Genomic DNA, 18,179 nt, shown 5'->3' on the forward strand with positions numbered 1-18,179 from the left:
GGTGTGAACCACTGTGCCCGGGCCCCAGGGCTTTCAGAGCCACATCTGGCTGTGTCTGTGAAGGGGCCCCAAGGTCTTCCTTCATGAGTGCTGTGGCCGCTCTGGAGTTCATGGAGCGAACTCGTGATGAAAGCGAGGCGGGGAGGGGCGTGGCTGCCATGGGCTGCCCTCCCGGGGCTGCATAGAAGGCAAGGCTCTGTGCCCTGGGACAAAAGCGGAGACAGAAGAGGCAGGGCCAACTCATGCTTTAGTGTTTTATTTCCTCAAAGGAGCCACGCCACTGGCCCTCCCAAATGCCTCCTGGTATCCTTCCAATTTCCACCACTCCCAACCGTCAGATTCCATTCAGCTTCCTCCAGCCTCAAACCAACCACTTTTCACAAGCTCAGACCTTCCAAACATTTTAAAAATGAATAAATGTTAAATACCAACTTTCGCTATTACAGAAAGGGGCAGCTAGAAAAGTTTAATTCTACTCTGTGCACAAGACCGCGACGCCCCGCTCGTAGAAGCTGCGAGGGTCCTCCTTTGTAGCAATTTCGAAGTCGACGGTGAAGATAAGGTCTGCACGGGTGAAGTTCAGGTAGACAGGTAAGGTCACCTGCAGGAGAAGCAGAAGGGTTTACCGGTGGCTTAAGGGAAAAGTAAGAAACTGGAAGACTGCCTGGGACAGCTGATGGGGCCCTGGCAAGGAGAGGTTTGGACAGGTGCGAAAGGGGTTTCCTCTGTGAACCTCATTTCCCGTTCCAAGTGGAACCCAGGCACAGAAGAGGAGCCGCCTCTGCCCTTGTTACCGCAGGGGCCCTGCAGAACGCTCGGGAAAGGCAGCGCCTCCTTACCACACTGGCCTTCTTCTCGGTGTTCGTCTGCTTGACCCAGCGCAGCTGCGTCAGGGGAAGGGCGGTTGAGATGGCGTTGGACAGTGACAGCTTGTTGTTGTTGCACGTGGCCCCTTGAAGTTTCAAACCTGTGAGGCGGAAGCCAAAACCCAGGCTGAGGTGAACACAACAGCCACACAAACGCCGGTCACAGGGCGCCCAGAGGCTGACAAACACGGCGGCTCCACCCGACCACCAGCCGGTCACCTTAAGTGCATGTATCTGGGAACAATGGTCTCAGGCCACTGAGGTCACCTGCAGAGAAGAGCCAGTATTTTCTGTGAGACTCCACTTACCCGTGACTCCAAAGCTGCAAGCGTCAAGGGTGGCGCCCTGTGAGGTGGTGACGTTGACTTCCAGGCAGAGCTCCTCCAGGGACCAGCTGTTGGCCTGGGCCACGTACTGCCTGGTGGCAGTGATGTACGCCTCAGGCACGAACAGGCCACCCAGGCACACGTGGATGTTCTGTGGAAAGCAGCAGCCCCCAGGGGAAGGAGTTCAGGTCAGACCTGGGCCCTGTGTGTGTTCCCAGAGCCATTCCCACCCCAGCCCAGGACAGCTGCTGACAACCCCAGACTTGTCAGGAGCGCCTTCACCTTTAGCTCCTTGGCGCCACCAGACGCAGCCGCCAGTGAGATGTTCTGCAGCTGTTTGATCCTCTCGCTGAAGTCGGACACCCACTGGATGACAGTCATGCCGGCAGGCACCGTGTAGTGGGACCAGCTCCGAGGCAAGATCCCTGCAGCCGAGGCACACAGAGCCCAGGGCATCAGCTCTCACAACTCCCCCAGCACAGATGCTTCAGCATCCTGGCTGCCCACACGGGCACCTGGCAGCTCCACCTACTGCCTTTCCCAGGCTGTGCTTTATGCCCCTGGCGCCGCCCTCACCACATCTGCTCTAGCTCAGGCTGCTCCAGAGCGCCTCAGAACCGTGCAGTTTCTAGGGTCAAGTTAGTCCAGGTGTGTCTTTCTGGAGGACCATAATCACGTCCAAGTAAAACCACGGCTAGAAACTCATGTCACACAAGTGGCTCAATGTTCCTGGCGATTAGGGCTTTTGGGGCAAATAGGAGGATGCTGGGGGCTCCCCACAACTTTGGATGAGCCCCCCATGCCCGCCTGCCCCTGCTTTTCCACTGTCCTGGGGGACACCTATTCTTCACAGGCCGTAACCTACTATCGTCTGTCACCGTCCTGGACCACCACATTCCCCATTCACTCTCTTGGAAGACCCCTAAAAAACTGTAGAAGTTGTGTAAAGATTTTGGTCAACATTCAGTGAACCAGCACAGAAGAAAAACAAATTCTTCAGCATTTCTAAGCCCCTCCCCTCCCCCCACCCACCTCGAGGGTAAGAGCACAGAGCTGCTCTCGGAGGGAGGCCCCCGCAGGCCTGGCTGTCCGCACGTGGTGCTGCGTGGCTGGGCTGGGTCGTGGCCCCAGGCCAAGGTGCCCTGCCGGAGGCCACACCACGAGTTCGGCCTCTCACGCACCTTTCACCAGCTCGTTGATCAGCGTGCGCAAGTAGTTGGTCTGCTTCTTCTTTCCTTCGCACACCTGGACGACATCCGCAAGGTCCTGGCGAACGTCCTGAAGCAGCTTCGCGCCCATTTTCACTTCTCTCTCAAAGAACCTGAACAAAGGATCCTAAGATCGTCCAAAAGGGTGAAGAGAAGTTAGGAAGAGGCCCTTTCTCCAGCGGAAAGGCCAAACAGAAGTAACTCGGCCTCCGGGCAGAGCCCCAGGGCTTCCGACCTGTCCAGGGTCACGGACAGCTTTGGCAGAGCGAGACTTGGAACCGAGCTTGTGTGAGGCCGAGGCCCCTGCCTGAGTCGCAGCTCTCGGGCTCTCTAGGGAGGAAGGGCTGCGGCTGCTCGCTGTGGAAGCTGTCTGCCTATCTCACAATCTTCTGGAGTGTTTTCAGTCCATCTCAAAAGGGCCAACTCATCTTGCCCAATGCCTGGGCTCAGCTGGACACCTGCCCTGAGGTGACACTGGTGTGAGCACGTTCCGTCCGGCACGATGGAACCAATGGTCCACGGAACAATGGTCCATGACCATCCCCAGCACGTGGGACCTTGAGACCTGGCCGGCCCACCACCCTCCCAGCTACCTTGATATTCTCCACGGTGCGCTTGAGGTGGCTCAGCGTCTGGGGGATGAGGTGGAGCCAGTTGGACGCGGTGGTGTGCAGCGTCCGCATCCAGGCGGGGCGCCCGTCGGACGTGGAGTCTGTCCTCGTCTTCTTCTCGGTCTCTGCGTAGGCCAGGTCGTCCTCGTCCTCCAACATCTGCATCTTCAGCATCTTACTGATCATGTCCACACCTGGGCCACAGTCCCACAGTTGCAGCAGGAGGGAGGGAGGGGACGGGCAAGAAATCACAGAGGGAAAAGGGACTTGAATGTAAAGGCCACATGGTGAGTCCACACTGGGAACTGCAGCAATTTGGAAGGTGCTCAGCCGTGTGTGTGTGTGTATACTTTTTTTTTTGAGACGGAGTCTCACTCTGTCACCCAGACTGGAGTGCAGTGGCGTGACCTTGGCTCACTGCAACCTCTGCCTCCTGGGTTCAAGCGATTCTCCTGACTCAGGCTCCCAAGTAGCTGGGATCACAGGCATGCGGCACCGCGCCTGGGTAATTTTTTCTTGTATTTTTAGTGGAGACGGGGTTTCACCATGCTGGCCAGGCTGGTCTTGAACTCCTGACCTCAGGTGATCTGCTCGCCTCGGCCTCCCAAAGTGCTGGGATTACAGGCATGAGCCACCACACCTGGCCAGTCATATATGTTTTTAAAGCACAGACAATGGCCTGACCAGAAAGCTAAGGAGACAAATACAGAAGAAGAATTGTTACCAGGTCAAGTACATGACTATTAAAGCTGACCCAGCAAGACAGCCACAGTGGCTCACGCCCACAGTCCCAGCACCAGCAAGACAGACACAGGCGCTCACGCCCACAGTCCCAGCACTGTGGGAGGCTGAATTGGGAGCATCTCTAGAGCTCAGGGGTTCAAGACTAGCCTGGGCAACAGAGTAAGACCCTCATCTCTACAAAAAATTAGAAAGGCAGATGTGGTGGTGGCACCTGTGGTCCCAGCTACTTGGGAGGCTGAGGTGCGGGGATTGCTGGAGCCCAGAAAGCTGAGGCTGCAGTGAGCTCTGATTGCACCATTGCACTCCAGTCTAAGTGACAGAGCAAGACTCAGTCTCAAATTAAAACAAAAAAACGGAATTAGCAGCCTGAGTCCAAAGACTCAAGGAAGGCTCTTCAGGACCCTGGGTTTGGGTTCACTGTGAGACCTGGGCCAAGCCCCAGCCCACTTTGAGCCCGACCATGAATGAGTGCGTGCTCGAAAGGGGCTCCAGGAGGGGGTGCCACCTGCCCTCTTAACTCAGAAAACTGGTCACCACAGTGTCCCTTGGCCTGTGACTGCCACCATGTGGCTGGGATTACCCCGAGTCTTGTAGTGCCTGCAGTGTGCTCTGGCCTCCCCCAGCTCACCTGGCTTTCCCTCCAGACCCACCCAGCTCGCCTGGCTTTCCCTCCTGATTCTGTTCTGTTAACCAGCTATTAGCTTCAGCAACGCCCTTGTCTTCTTAGCTTTTCGTGACTTTTTCCCATAACAAAAAGTTGAGATTTGACCAGCTGCTGTCAACCCCACGCGTAGTGCTTGGAGGCTTTGTGAAGGCCACTTGCTGGGCCCGTCCCCATTCCTGATAAGAGTGCGTCTGGGCAGGGCCTAGGAACCTGCATTTCTTTCTTTTTTTTTTTTTTGAGACAAAGTCTTGCTCTGCCGCCCAGGCTGGAGTGCAGTGGCATGATCTCGGCTCACTGCAAGCTCCGCCTCCCGGGTTCACGCCATTCTCCTGCCCCAGCCTCCCGAGTAGCTGGGACTACAGGCGCCCGCCACCACGCCCAGCTAATTTTTTTTTGTATTTTTAGTAGAGATGGGGTTTCACCATGTTAGCCAGGATGATCTCTATCTCCTGACCTCGTGATATGCCTGCCTTGGCCTCCCAAAGTGCTGGGATTACAGGTGTGAGCCACTGTGCCCGGCTGGGAACCTGCATTTCTAAGAAGTTCTGGGGAGGCTGCTGCTGCTGGTTTGGGAGCCACACTGTGAGAGACACTGGGTTAGAGAATTTCTTAGCTCCCTTCTGGCTCACAGCACTTGAAGTCTTAAAAAAACATCTTGTAAGTGAAAAGGAAAAAAAGGCTGCTAAAAAATTCTAGGCAAGATGAATGGTTTTAAAAAATCACTTAATATCAGGTACTTTTCAACTCTTGAAGAAGAAAAAAGGAACTGATTTTCTTTTTATTTTTTGAGACAGTCTTGCTCTGTTGCCCAAGCTGGAGTGCAATGGCGTGTTCTCAGCTCACTGAAACCTCCGCCTCCCAGGTTCAAGAGATTCTCCTGCCTCAGCCTCCCGAGTAGCTGGGATTACAGGCAACCACCACCACACCTGGCTAATTTTTGTATTTTTTGTAGAGATGGGATTTCACCATGTTGGCCAGGCTGGTCTCGAACTCCTGACCTCTGGTGATCCATCCACCTCGGCCTCCCAAAGTGCTGAGATTATAGGCATGAGCCACTGCACCCGGCTTTTTTTTTTTTTTTTTTTTGAGACAGAGTATCGCTCTGTTGCTCAGGCTAGAGTAGAGTGATGCGATCTCGGCTCACTGCAGCCTCCACCTCCCGGGTTCAAATGATTCTCCTGCCTTAGCCTCCTGAGTAGCTGGGATTACAGGTGCCTGCCACCATGCCCACCTAATTTTTGTATTTTTAGTAGAGACTGGGTTTTGCCATGTTGACCAGGCTGGTCTGGAACTCCTAACCTCGAGTGATCTGCCCGCCTCGGCCTCCCAAAGTGCTGGGATTACAGGTGTGAGCCAGTGTGCCCAGCCAGTAACTCCTTTTCAATATGAGGTGAAAATCTAAATGTTATTTCTAGGCTCATTTACATAAATATCAAGCCTTTTCTCTAGAACTGAGTTGATGCTACAGAAAAGATCCCTGTTAGAGCCAGTTCCTTCCTCTGCCTCCCCTCGGAGTGGAGCTAGGAGCACCTGGAGATTGGCAGGAAGGCCGAGGCTGACAGCCACACCCAGCATAACCAGGGAGGGCCCTGGGACAGCAGAGCACACTCACCCTGCACGTGAGGACTGTCGCCACCGACCCCACGTGTGAGCAGGACCCTCGCCACCCACCCTGCGTGTGGGGAGGACCCTCGTCGCCTACCCTGTGTGGTAAGGAGGACTCTCTCGGCGTTGTTGGGCAGGCCCAGCCAGGAGGGCGTCTGGGTGTCGGGGAGCAACTCCACCCACTGCACAAACTCCTCTCGCCTAGAAAACCAGTGCATTTGGAAATGATGTCAGTGGTCACCTCTGAGTGACACCAGATGCTCTGACGTCACTACTGTCTCCATTCCAGCAGGCAGCAGCATACCTGATGCCATCTGGCATTTGAATGTCTTTATGCCCGTCGACCTTGCACGCCAGCTTAAACTCACTGTCGAAACTCCTGGTTGTGAACAGGCGCTCCAGGAAGGTGTTGAGCAGACGCTGGTCAAACTCGTTGTCCACGCGCCCACCATAAATGGACTGGGCCATTAAGGTCTTTAGTGCAGACCACGGGATCTTATCCGGTGAGATGTTCTGCCTGCCCTGGGGGAGGAAAAGCAGGGTTCGTGTGTGTGGTTGGAGGCGGGCAGGCCCGGGGCTTCCTTTCGCGGGGCACAGCTTTCCTCCTCACTCCCCACGGCCAGCTAGGCTTTGGTGGTCACGAGGGGTCAGCTTGCTCTTCCATGCTGAGCCTGGCCTCTCAGCACCACGCCCTGCGGCATCCTTCCCAGGTACACATCCACTGCCTGTCCTGGCATGGCCCACACTTGCCTTGGCCGTGTCATCCAGCCACGTGTCCACTGTATCGCAAGCTGACCGCAGGTCAGACTCTCCAAATTCATACTTCTTTGACCACCCCAGTGGTGCGTATCGTAAGCGTTCTTGGATGATCGCATGGAACCAGGCCAGCAGGAAGTACAAGCGGGCACGCTCGTTGGGAGACTGGTGAGGAAAGTGACCAAGCACAGAGTCATTAGGAAACAGCACTTGCCAAGAACAGTGCAGATGCCAGGTCAGCCAAAGCTTTACAAAGAGCTCTCCACATCGTGACGATGGCCGCAGATTCACGCGAGGACTGTTGCTAGGAGAAAAGTATGCCAACTTTTCTATTAATAGACGCGTCATCCAATGAGACCATCAGAGAATTTATTCAGCTAGTAAGAAATCTAGAGAAGACAGAGTTTCTAAGAATGTCAGAAAAGGTGGATGTGGCACAAAATAGAACAGAATTGACAGAACGAAACCCCTGCCACAATCCCCCTCCTCTCGCCCAAGAGTTTCGGTCTTCACTTGGCGCCTGGGAGGGCGCTGCTTGGTCTCAGGGGCCTGTGCTGGGGGAGAGGAGATTGCCTGCCACCTGGGGACACAACTCTGAGTTCCAGCTTCTCCGTGGGCATCTCTGCTCCTCTGGGACCTAATCACACCCCATAATCAAACATGGCTTTTATTTTTCAACCTGCTCACAGGGAAAGAATTTTATAGAGAGACAAGATCTCACTACGTTGCTCAGTTTTTTTTTTTTTTTTTTTTGAGACGGTGTCTTGCTCTTTTGCCCAGGCTGGAGTGCAGTGATGTGATGTCAGCTCACTGCCAACCTCTGCCTCCTGGGTTCAAGCGATTCTCCTGCCTCAGTCTCCCCAGTAGCTGGGATTACAGGCACCCACCACCACACCTGGCTAATTTTTTATATTTTTAGTAGAGACGGAGTTTCACCATGTTGGCCATGCTGGTCTCGAACTCCTGACCCCAAGCAGTCTGCCCACCTCGGCCTCCCAAAGTGCAGGGATTACAGGAGTGAGCCACCACACCTGGCCTGCCCAGACAGTCTTGAACTCCTGGGCTCAAGTGATCCTCCCACCTCGACCTTCCAAAGTGCTAGGATTACCAGTGTGAGCCATGGTGCCCGGCCATGGAAGGAAATTTTACCTACAGCTGAAAAGCAAAAGCAGCTGTGCAGTTCACCACATGGCACTTCTGGGGGACCCAGGGACCCACTTCTGCATTTGGTGATGGGACTGGGCTTTGGCTTCTATGGCGAAAGCATACCAGGAGGACAAGGTCCTTACCTTGCATATCCGTGAGACGGGAATGCTGCTGAACGTCCTCAGCATGTTGGCCTTCACCCCTGGTGGTGGCTCAAACACAAAGATGCGACCCGCACGGAGCAGATTCACAGGCACCTAAGGGAGAGCGCCATTCCCGTTATGGCTCGGGTGTGGATGCGGGCGCCTGTTCAATTCCACCACACACGTGCCGACAGGACAGTGCCAGGCCAGCCTGCAACGTCTCCACTCCTTCAACCACCCACCTTGGGGTTTATCTCCATGGTAAGGAAGAGTCGGAAGCAGGCATGCGGCTGTAGGGAATGCAACTTCTTCTCCAGCTGCATCAGCCACCCTGGGGCCAGATGCACATTCTTCAGCATCACCCACCTACACACACAAAGTGAGAGTCACACAGCATGCCAGGCTGCCTGCCTGAATGCCTGGGGACTAAGGCTTTCTTCAGCCAAAGCGAACAGGCCTACCTGCCCGACTTCACAGCGGTGTTTATTGCCTTATCTGCTTGGTTAAAGCCTTCTGCAGAGCCTGGCGCAGGGAAACTTAGTGTTAGCAGCGGCAGCCTCTGACATCAATGCCCACCACGAATCCTGCAGGGCTCCAGCCCATGAAGCCCATCAAGCATCCTTACCGATTGCAATTGAAGTGATCTGCGTGTTCTGCTCGGCTGCAAGGTCCTCGACATGCCCACTGGCATCGTAACCAGGCACAGAGCACATTAAGACAGGAGTGTTGGGCTTCACCTGCAAACAAAGAAGGCAGAAGTTATTGCGGTGCCAGCAAATAGTGTGCACCTGTCAAGGGAAAGGAGAGCCCTGAGTGAGGGGCCTGAGATGTTCTTTCTGGGCCCAGAGGTGTGGGCACCATGCAGCCAGTAGCTGAGAATCTGCAGCGAGTTCCTGGTCTTAGGAGGAGACTGTAGCCCGGGCTGAGAGCAGATGTCAGGGCTGCTGCCAGCTGTGGCTGGGGAGGTGGGCATGGAGTCTCTTGGGAAGCCCGGGCTGTACCAGGACATTACCTCTGTGCCCACAATGTGGGTCAGGTCGAGCGGCTGCTCCATGATGGACATGAAAGACTCCCCAAGGTTTGTTGAAACAAACATGTGGGCCATGGCCAACAGGCGATCGGGCCGGAAAGCCTGGATCAGGAGCAGGCGGTGGATGGCCTGGCCAATGGGTGCTGAAACAGGTACAGAGGGGTGGGTGCTGGGTGGAAGCATGCACTTGGAGACGTCCTCCCCTGCCTGGACTGTTCTTCCCAAAGCACCCACTCAGCAAACGCTCAGCATTTCAGGATCAGCTCAAATCTGGAAATTCAGCCACATCTCCTGTGCCTTCCGTGAGCCCTCTGGACACGCCTGTGAGAACACCTTACTACCTGGATGTATCCGTAGGACAAGGTGCCGTTTGCTGATTTTTAAATTACTACACTAATACCTGCTCACTTCCTGAGAACACCTGAAGGTACTCAGGAAGGGGGCTCCAAGCTCTGCCCTCCACAGTCTGACACTTCCTCTCAGCCTGGCTAGCCCAGGGTCTGGCCTCACACACTAAAGAATGGCTGATGGCATTCCATTCCTGTCTGCAGCATGAATATAGCCAGTTAACTCCTTACCATTGGGCAGGAGCTCCCCATCTAGTTCTCTTGTGGTCTTTAAGCATGAGATGAATAGGAATTGGAAATTTCTGATTTACTTCTAAGCCAACACCTATCTAGAAGCGATCTCCTTAAGTGGTTTCCTTAAAAAGTTTTAACACTGAAATATTTATCTTGGGAATCAGTGACCATTCATTCAGAGACAGGTCTCTGTCTGCTGCCCAGGCTGGAGTGCAGTGGCGCGATCACAGCTCACGCAACCTCGACCTCCCAGGCTCAAGTGACCTTCCTGCTTTAGCCTCCCAAGTAGATGGGACTACAGGTGTGCACCGCCACGCCTGGCTAAGGTTTTATTTTTTGTAGAGATGGGGCCTATGTTGCCCAGGCTAGTAACTTTGTGTTTTTTGAAAGCATCCCTTTAAGCAGCAAAACCCAACTTTACATTCAGGTCCAGAAAGAAAAGCACAGCGGGGCTTACTTGCAGGTGTTTCTTCACTCCAGAGGTAGGGCACGGTCTGCTCCGGGGAGCTGCTGTCCAGCCAGATGCCAAATTGCTGTGGAGACAACAGTGGAAGCACCCATGGCGCAGGGCTGGCCTCTGGGGGCAGCAACCCACGACTGATGCGAGAGTCTGACGCGAGAGCACAGACACAGCATTCTGGGTTTTATACAACATGCGATTCCTTCTATTTCCTGGGAAAAGGCCAACATTTTTCACTGGGAACATTCAAAAGAACAATCACCTCGTCTGCCTGAACCTTTGCAATCAAGTCCTTAAACGCGGGAAGGCAGCTCAGCCTCACCACCGCCTCTGCCTGCTCCATGGTCAGGCCCTGGATCCTGGGGGTGGAGCCAGCACTCAGGACAATCTCATTTCCTCTCAAGAAGTGCTGGAATTCTGCATCGTAGGTGGGCTCCCTGCAAAGGGTGCAACAGGTTAGCTAGGGTCTCTCACGTTCATGCCCACTGTCACTAAAATAACAGTTGTGATTTAAAGAAGAGAGAAAACAGGCCAGGCAGAGTGACTCTATCACTTGAGGTCAAGAGTTTGAGACCAGGCTGGGCTGCCAACATGATGAAAATCTGTCTCTACTAAAAATACAAAAAAGATTAGCTGGGCGTGGTGGCATGTGCCTGTAGTCCCAGCTACTCAGGAGACTGAGGCAGGAGAATTACTTGAACCTGGGAGGTGGAGGTTGCAGTGAGGTGAGATTACACCACTGCACTCCAGCCTGGGCAACAGAGGGAGACATCGTCTCAAAAAATAAAATAAAAGAAAAAATAAAAGCATGTATCTGATCATGAAACCCTTGTGGGCCATCAGCAATATGGCATCCTCCTGTGGGCGTGAGTGCTCTTACCCCACGGTGCCCTTCAGTTTGATTCTCGCCAGCAGCATGGCAAAGGTGATGTGGTCCTGATGCAGCATGCCTCGAGCCACTCGGTTAAATGCCACCTGGGACAAGAGCAGGAGACGATGTTGTTCCATAACAGAGGCAGCACCCTGCTTCCCCCCGCTGGGGAGCAGCTGAGGACCTCACTCTACCTGGAAGAGGTCCTTCGTTATAATGGACAGGCGCTGTGTGTGGTCGGTGACGCCCTTCAGGTTCGGGTTCTCATATAAGACGTTGTGATAAATGTCCAGGAAAAACTGGAGGGAGTACTGGTACAAGAAGTGTATCTGAAAGGAAGCAGTGGGCGGCCGTGAGCAGCTCCCCCAGCACCCCGCTGAACTTCTGCACGGCCACGGAGCTACTGTGCGGGGCCCCGGCAGCCTCTGTGCGGCCAAGGCACCCACCTGCTTGAGGGACTCCATGGTGAAGTAGATGCTGCTGCAGGCGGTGGAGAGCGGGAGGTACTGCTGGGACACGGTCTCCACCTCCTGCATGACAATGTCCGTCTCCTCGACTTTCCTGGTGACCTCCGCAGCCTCTCTCTTCAGGTTCTCCAGAGTGGTTATGATCGTGTCGTCATCCAAAATGCGCCCTTTCACCTCGTTCAGAGCTTGTAGTAGAGATTTTTCCAGCTGACGCAAACGGAGCTGAAATTCCCCTTAAATGAATAAAACATCCAGAGTTTGCAATAATCCTTCAAAAGGTATGCTCTCAGAAGGGTTTGCCACAAACGTGGAACATCCTAGTCACTTAAAAGTTCAGCCCCTTCACCTGCACCAACCATCTAAAAGCCACAGGTCCAGATCCCACCTTGAAGTTTAAGAAGATCAGATCGTTTCTCGTCCACATCAGGTCTTTCTGCTTTAAGTACTTCATTTAGACACTGGCTTTGTAAACTGCTACGCGTAACTGTGAAGTTTACAAAAGTAACCCGGGAACAGAGATCTGGTGGGAACTCGACCTGCCAAAATGGGTAACAGAACAGTCTGTCTTAATCCAGCTTCAAAACCAAATCCTGCCAGATTTCCCTGGGGAAGGGTCCCATTCCTTACAGTTGGATCCCGGGTGGACAGGAAGATGACAAACGATGGCGACAGGTCTATGTCCTGGTCCCCGAGGGTGATCAGCACTCTCCCCCCTGTTCGCCGCACTTCACGGTTCAGCACCGGGTTCAAGACTGGATCGTAGCTTTCCACATCCTGCATTCCACACAGGTGGAACTTGATGGTCAGGGCTTTCTAACTCTATCTTCACCCAAATGCTATGTTGCTGTCCTACTCTAGATAAGCATGCCTTTCCAAAAGCCACCCGCCACTTGTGTATGGTGGCCACTAGCTATGTGTGGCTACTTACATTTAAATGGACTAAAATTAAAAACTCAGCCAGGCATGGTGGCTCACGCCTGTAATTCCAGCACTTTGGGAGGCTGAGGCAGGCAGATCACTTGAGGTCAGGAGTTCGAGACCAGCCTGGCCAACATGGTGAAACTCCGTCTCTACTAAAAATACGAAAGTTAGCTGGGGGTGTATGGCACATGCCTGTAGTCCCAGCTACCTGGGAGGCTGAGGCAGAATTGCTTGAACCTGGGAGGTTCAGACTGGGGGACAGAGCAACACTCTGTCTCAAAAAAAAAAAAAAAAAAAAAAAAAAAAAGTTCCTAGTCACACTAGCCATGGGAAGTGCTCAGTAGCCTCCTGAGGCTAGTGGCTACCACACTGGACAGTGTGGACCATAAGGCATTCCTGCCCCTGCAGAAAGTTCTGGGGACAGTGCTGACACAGACCCTCTGAATGGCATTTTTCTTCATGTCTTAAATTTTTTTCAATTTGCATAATGAATTCTCATTGCAAACCTGATGCTTCCTAGTGACCTTACATGCTTTATTTAAAAACAAATTTTTAAGTTCAGGAATACAAGTGCAGGTTTGTTACATAGGTAAACTTGTCATGGGGTTTACTGTACAAATTATTTCATCACCCTGGTTATAAGCCTAAACCTCCACGCTCTGAAAGGTCCCAGTGTGTGTGGTTCCCTCTATGTGTCCATGTGTTCTCATCATTTAGCTCCCACTTCTAAGTGAGAATATCTGGTACTTGGTTTTCTGCTCCTGCACTAGTTTGCTGAGGATAATGGCCTCCAGCTCCATCCATGTCCTGCAAAGGAACATGTTCCTTGTTCTTGTTTCTTGAACATTTTTCTTGTTCTTTTTTTTTTTTTTTTTTGAGACAGAGTCTCGCTCTGTTGCCCAGGCTGGAGTGCAGTGGTGCGAACTCGGTTCACTGCAGCCTCTGCCTCCCAGGTTCAAGCAATTTTCCTGCCTCAGCCTCCCGAGTAGTTGGGACTACAGGTGTGCACTGCCACACCCGGCTAATTTTTGTATTTTAAATAGAGACGGGCTTTCACCATGTTGGCCAGGGTGGTCTTGATCTCCTGGCCTTGTGATCTGCCTGCCTTGGCCTCCCAAAGTGCTGGGATTACAGGCATGAGCCACCACACCTGGCTGTTTCTTGCTTTTTATGGCTGTACTGAATATATATATATATTTTTTTGTTTGTTTGTTTTTTGAGATACAGTCTCTTTCTGTCTCCCAGGCTGGAGTGCAGTGGCATGATCTCGGCTCACTGCAACCTCTGCCTCCTGGGTTCAAGTGATTCTCCTGCCTCAGCCTCCCGCGTAGCTGGGACTACAGGTGCCAGCCACCTCAACCAGCTAATTTTTGTATTTTTTGTAGAGACGGGGTTTAGCCAGGCTTTTCTTGAACTTCTGACCTTAGACGATCCACCCGCCTCGGCCTCCCAAAGTGCTGAGATTACAGGTGTGAGCCACCTCGCCTGACCACTGAATAGAATTTTAAATGCAAATAATGATTCTGTTGAATGTATCTATTATAGAACCACCTCAAAGCTTTATCCTTCTGATACAAAATGAAGTCTTACAAAGTTGAAAACTAAATGCAGCCCCGCAAAAGGAATTCACTCTTGAATGCAGTGTTTCAAGAATTCAAAGGCCAACACCAACCTGGACCAGAAGGGGGTTACCGAATCTCAGTGCACTCTCTAAGTTCTTCCTGAAGGCATCATCCAGGAAGCTGGTCCGTGTGATCTTACGATCCTTATATTCGTTCATAATGAATTCTGTGGCCTGTCCAGAGGGGTCAATGATCAGCGGATACCTGAGGATGAGGCCACAGAAGAGAAGGTTGAAACACCGAATGGGGAAAGCACAGGATCACGGTTAGCTGAGTCCCTGATGAGAGACCCTGACAGGCTGTTACCACCACCCCAGAGTGCTTTCTGGAGACGTTTTCAGGTTTACCAATAAAGCTTACATGCTTAATGCTAACATCACCTCATCCTTTTGAAGAACTATCGGCATGAGGAGGTAGCTTGAGTCATACACCAAGAGGGCCATAGTTAAAAATCTTTTTCCTTCTGGGACAATCATCCTCTCTCAGCATCCTGCACTGTTAGAATAGCTTTTCCATGTTTACAATCCTTCTAGACAGCAGGTATCAACACCAATGCTGTAGCAGCATCAAAGGATTAACATTAATAAACAGAATTTAAATTGCCAAGGACCGTGTCAGATTACAGACACTACCTCATGTAATCCTCATAACAGCCCTATGAGGCTGACACTGTTAGCAAACCATTCTACAAATGAGGAAAGAAGGGCACAAATAAGCTAATGTGATCTACCTACGGTCTAGCCAGTTAAAACGTTAAAAAAAAACCCGACTGGTAATATACACACAAGCTTCTACAAAACTCAAACTACAAAAGGGCATATGGTGAGAAGAACCATGCTGCTCTGCCTTTCTGACCCTATTCTTTGGTTACCAAAGTCCCTTCCCCAGGTGATGGCTTTTACCAGTTTTTCATTTGTCTTTACAGAGAGGGTCTAAGCATTTACAGACACATGTGTCAGTGTGGGAGTTGTGGCCCCAGGGGAGGACTCTACCGTCCACTCTGCACCTGTCCAGCCTGTATTCGAATGTCCTGTGTTGGCAAAGACTACCCAGCACCACAGCGTGGTGGGCCCTCAGGAGGGCCATCTGAGTTATCTCCAGTCTTCAGCTGGTACACACTTGGTACCTACACACATTTTGTACCTAGGCCAGGCTACTGTTGAATGAACACCTAGAAGTGGAACTCCTAGGTCAAAGGGTCATTTAGGCAAATCCAGCCCTGCGCACAGGCTGTACTGATTGATTCATACTCTTGTTGGCACCACCCAGTGAGACATGGAGCCCTCTCGGCACCTAGCCCATCTTCACTGCAGTTACGTCCCATTTCTTATTCTGTCCTTCCTAAACAGAAAAACAGGTAGCACTTCCCCTTTAACTAGCTATTTTCAGTTCTTGTAACAGAGGAGGACTGTTTGAACGTCCACCCCCAAACACAACCCTGCCAATCCATTTTATTTTTATCTTTTTTGAGACGGAGTCTCGTGCTGTCACCCAGGCTGGAGTGCAGTGGCACCATCTCGGCTTGCTGCAACCTCCGCCTCCCAGGTTCAAGCGATTCTCCTGCCTCAGCCTCCTAAGTAGCTAGGATTACAGGCGCCTGCCACCACGCCCAGCTAATTTTTTGTATTTTTAATAGATATAGGGTTTCACTATGTTGGCCAGGCTGGTCTCAAACTCCTGACTTCGTGATCTGCCCACCTCGGCCTCCCAAAGTGCTGGGATTACAGGTGTAAGCCACCGTGCCCAGCCTATTTTTGTTTTTTTTTTTTGAGATGGATTCTTGCTCTGTTGCCCAGGCTGGGGTGCAGTGGCGTGATCTCGGCTCACCGCAACCTCTGCCTCCTGGGTTCAAGAGATTTTCCTGCCTCAGCCTCCTGAGTAGCTGGGATTACAGGCGCATGCCACCACACCTGGCTAATTTTTTTGTATTTTTAGTAGACACAGGATTTCACTATGTTGGCCAGGCTGGTCTCAAACTCCTGACCTCACATGATCCACTGCGCCTGGCCCGTGCCAATCAATTTTAGAAGGTTACAAGAAGCATTCACTGCAGAATAACCCAGACACTGGACAATAAAGAGAACAGAACACGCCCCACCGTCAGAGGAGCACCAAGGTGCCAGCACTGTATGCCCACGCCCCATTTTCTATTCCTCTCTTCAAACAAGGGTGTATTTTGAAAAAAATTCAAGATCACCACCCACATTCCTCCCATGTCTCTCCTTGGCACCCGAGCTCATACCTATTGAATCGTTTCAGCATGATGGCATTTTCTGTGCAAAGGTCATCAGCAGGCAAGGAGCTGGCCTGCCAGCGAAGACGCTCATCGGCATTGGAAAGGTATTCCGTCCTGGCAATATCTGTACGGAACTGAAAGGCAAGGCCGTTACCTTTCCTCCTCTTCAAAGCCACAGACGGGACTGTTCTTAAGTTAAGACTCTAACTGTGCACTAAACACCAGCTTGCCTCACACTGTTCGCACATCCTTTGTGAATTCCCCGTGATTCTCACCTGGATGTTGGCTTGCTGTAGGTGATGGGACCAGGTAGTGAACAAGTTCTGACGCATCTGCTGGTCAAAGTAACCCGCGTAGGCAATGAACGCAGCTGACAAGAGACAGTCCCCAGCAATGGTGGACATCTGGTTTTTGAAAGTTTCACTTGTTTTTTCCCATCGTTCACGTTCAGCAGACAAGCTCTTCAGAAGAGCAGTGCTCCGGTTTACCTAACAGGAAAACCGAACAAGATGCTCAGGGATCAGGCCTTTCAGGATTTATACCGAATCCTGCAAATCGGTTCATCCACATTATATGCAGGGTTTTGGGTGGGTTACAAACGTGCCCAAGTTGTTCACAATCCCAAAGGAGATGAGACCCAGATGATATATAACGAATGACCACACACGACTCAGAATCTCAGCGAGGCCGAAGCTGGGTACCGAGCGAGGCCCTCAGGCAGCAGAGCAAACAGGTCTGGAGCTGCCGGTGGGGGATTCAATGGCTGTAAAGTGTCCAGTTTGTATCAATCTATCCTAATTAACAACACTTAGTGAATACTCAGTGTATTATTTTCCAGGGAAAAAGTCCTCAGGGGCCTTACAGATGTTAAAGAGCTAATTCACTGAGGCCAGCATGGTGCATGCAGCGCATGTTAAAGTGTGTTAATCTCTGCTTCCACAGCAGGAAAGACTGAGGATGAATGATGATAATCTTACTTTTGCCTCGACAGCTGCCAGGTCTGCCTTGATGGCCTGGGCCTCTGAGATCAGGACGGCGTATTCCTCCTTGTAGCGGGCGATGCTGGCTTCCAGGTCTCGGATCATCTGCTCCACCTCGTTGGCCTTCTGCTGGTTGTCCTTGGCGTCATCTTCCAGCTTCTGCAGCTCATTGCGTAGGGGCTCCACTCTCTTTAACATGTCTGCATAGTTAAGCTGGAAAGAACCAATTGATAACTGTTATTTAAGTGACAGGAAAAGAGGTCACCTTTCACACGGGAGCTCCTGGCTGTGTTAATCACCTGTGCAATTGCCCATTTCACCATAGGGCCGCAAGCCAGGGAAGCCCGATTCACAATTTCGTAATTGTAACTTGGATTGGACATGTAATTTTTCTTCATCTTCTCCCTTATGGCGTCACTGTAAAAGACGAATGATATTTCTAAACACATGCAGGACAAAAGCAAGGAAGAGTTTTCATAAAATTAAAATGGAAGAGACCAGGGCCAGCTCCCATCTCATTGCCCCAGTGACTGACCACTGGGGATGAGCTAGACTGACCCTTGGTTCTCAGGCGAAAGCTGAAAATGTGCTCTACACTTGAACAATTTCTTTCTTTCTTCTTTTTTAATGAGACAGGTCTTTCTCTGTCACCCAGGCTGGAGTGCGGTGGCATGATCTCGGTTCACTGAAGCCTTGATACCCTGGGTTCAGGCAATCCTCCCACCTCAGCCTCCCAAGTAGCTAGGACTACAGGTGCATGCCACCCCACCCAGCTCATTTTTGTATTTTTTTGTAGAGACAGGGTTTCGCCATGTAGCCCAGGTTGGTCTCTAACTCCTAGGCTCAAGCACTTCACCTGCCTCAGCCTCCCAAAGTTCTGGGATTGGAGCCGTGAGCCACCGTGCCTGGCCTGAACAGCCGAAAGTTCTGGGATTGGAGGCG

At 51.9% G+C, this 18,179-nt stretch overlaps 1 protein-coding gene across 2 annotated transcripts in view; it reads right to left on the minus strand.

Annotated features, from left to right (window-relative positions):
- Nucleotides 1-240: 240 nt before the first annotated feature.
- Nucleotides 241-18,179, minus strand: part of DYNC1H1 (dynein cytoplasmic 1 heavy chain 1) — an 86,056-nt gene continuing 68,117 nt past the window's right edge. For both annotated transcript variants that reach the window (XM_055288101.2, XM_063643821.1), the window contains exons 53-78: nt 17,537-17,654; nt 17,235-17,450; nt 16,533-16,745; nt 16,264-16,391; nt 14,072-14,225; nt 12,106-12,252; nt 11,864-12,014; nt 11,458-11,711; nt 11,206-11,340; nt 11,021-11,115; nt 10,403-10,577; nt 10,138-10,213; nt 9,082-9,242; nt 8,695-8,806; nt 8,531-8,591; nt 8,312-8,435; nt 8,070-8,183; nt 6,775-6,945; nt 6,329-6,546; nt 6,122-6,225; nt 2,994-3,205; nt 2,374-2,527; nt 1,475-1,617; nt 1,175-1,343; nt 840-967; nt 241-601 (exon numbers count right to left, since the gene is read on the minus strand). In XM_055288101.2, coding sequence (XP_055144076.1) covers nt 473-601; nt 840-967; nt 1,175-1,343; nt 1,475-1,617; nt 2,374-2,527; nt 2,994-3,205; nt 6,122-6,225; nt 6,329-6,546; nt 6,775-6,945; nt 8,070-8,183; nt 8,312-8,435; nt 8,531-8,591; nt 8,695-8,806; nt 9,082-9,242; nt 10,138-10,213; nt 10,403-10,577; nt 11,021-11,115; nt 11,206-11,340; nt 11,458-11,711; nt 11,864-12,014; nt 12,106-12,252; nt 14,072-14,225; nt 16,264-16,391; nt 16,533-16,745; nt 17,235-17,450; nt 17,537-17,654 — 3,862 coding nt within the window. In that variant the 3' untranslated portion in view covers nt 241-472. The remainder of the gene's footprint in view (nt 602-839; nt 968-1,174; nt 1,344-1,474; nt 1,618-2,373; nt 2,528-2,993; nt 3,206-6,121; nt 6,226-6,328; nt 6,547-6,774; nt 6,946-8,069; nt 8,184-8,311; nt 8,436-8,530; nt 8,592-8,694; nt 8,807-9,081; nt 9,243-10,137; nt 10,214-10,402; nt 10,578-11,020; nt 11,116-11,205; nt 11,341-11,457; nt 11,712-11,863; nt 12,015-12,105; nt 12,253-14,071; nt 14,226-16,263; nt 16,392-16,532; nt 16,746-17,234; nt 17,451-17,536; nt 17,655-18,179) is intronic.

This window comes from Symphalangus syndactylus, chromosome 8 (genome assembly GCF_028878055.3).
Source record: "Symphalangus syndactylus isolate Jambi chromosome 8, NHGRI_mSymSyn1-v2.1_pri, whole genome shotgun sequence".
In the NCBI taxonomy this organism is placed as follows: domain Eukaryota; kingdom Metazoa; phylum Chordata; class Mammalia; order Primates; family Hylobatidae; genus Symphalangus; species Symphalangus syndactylus.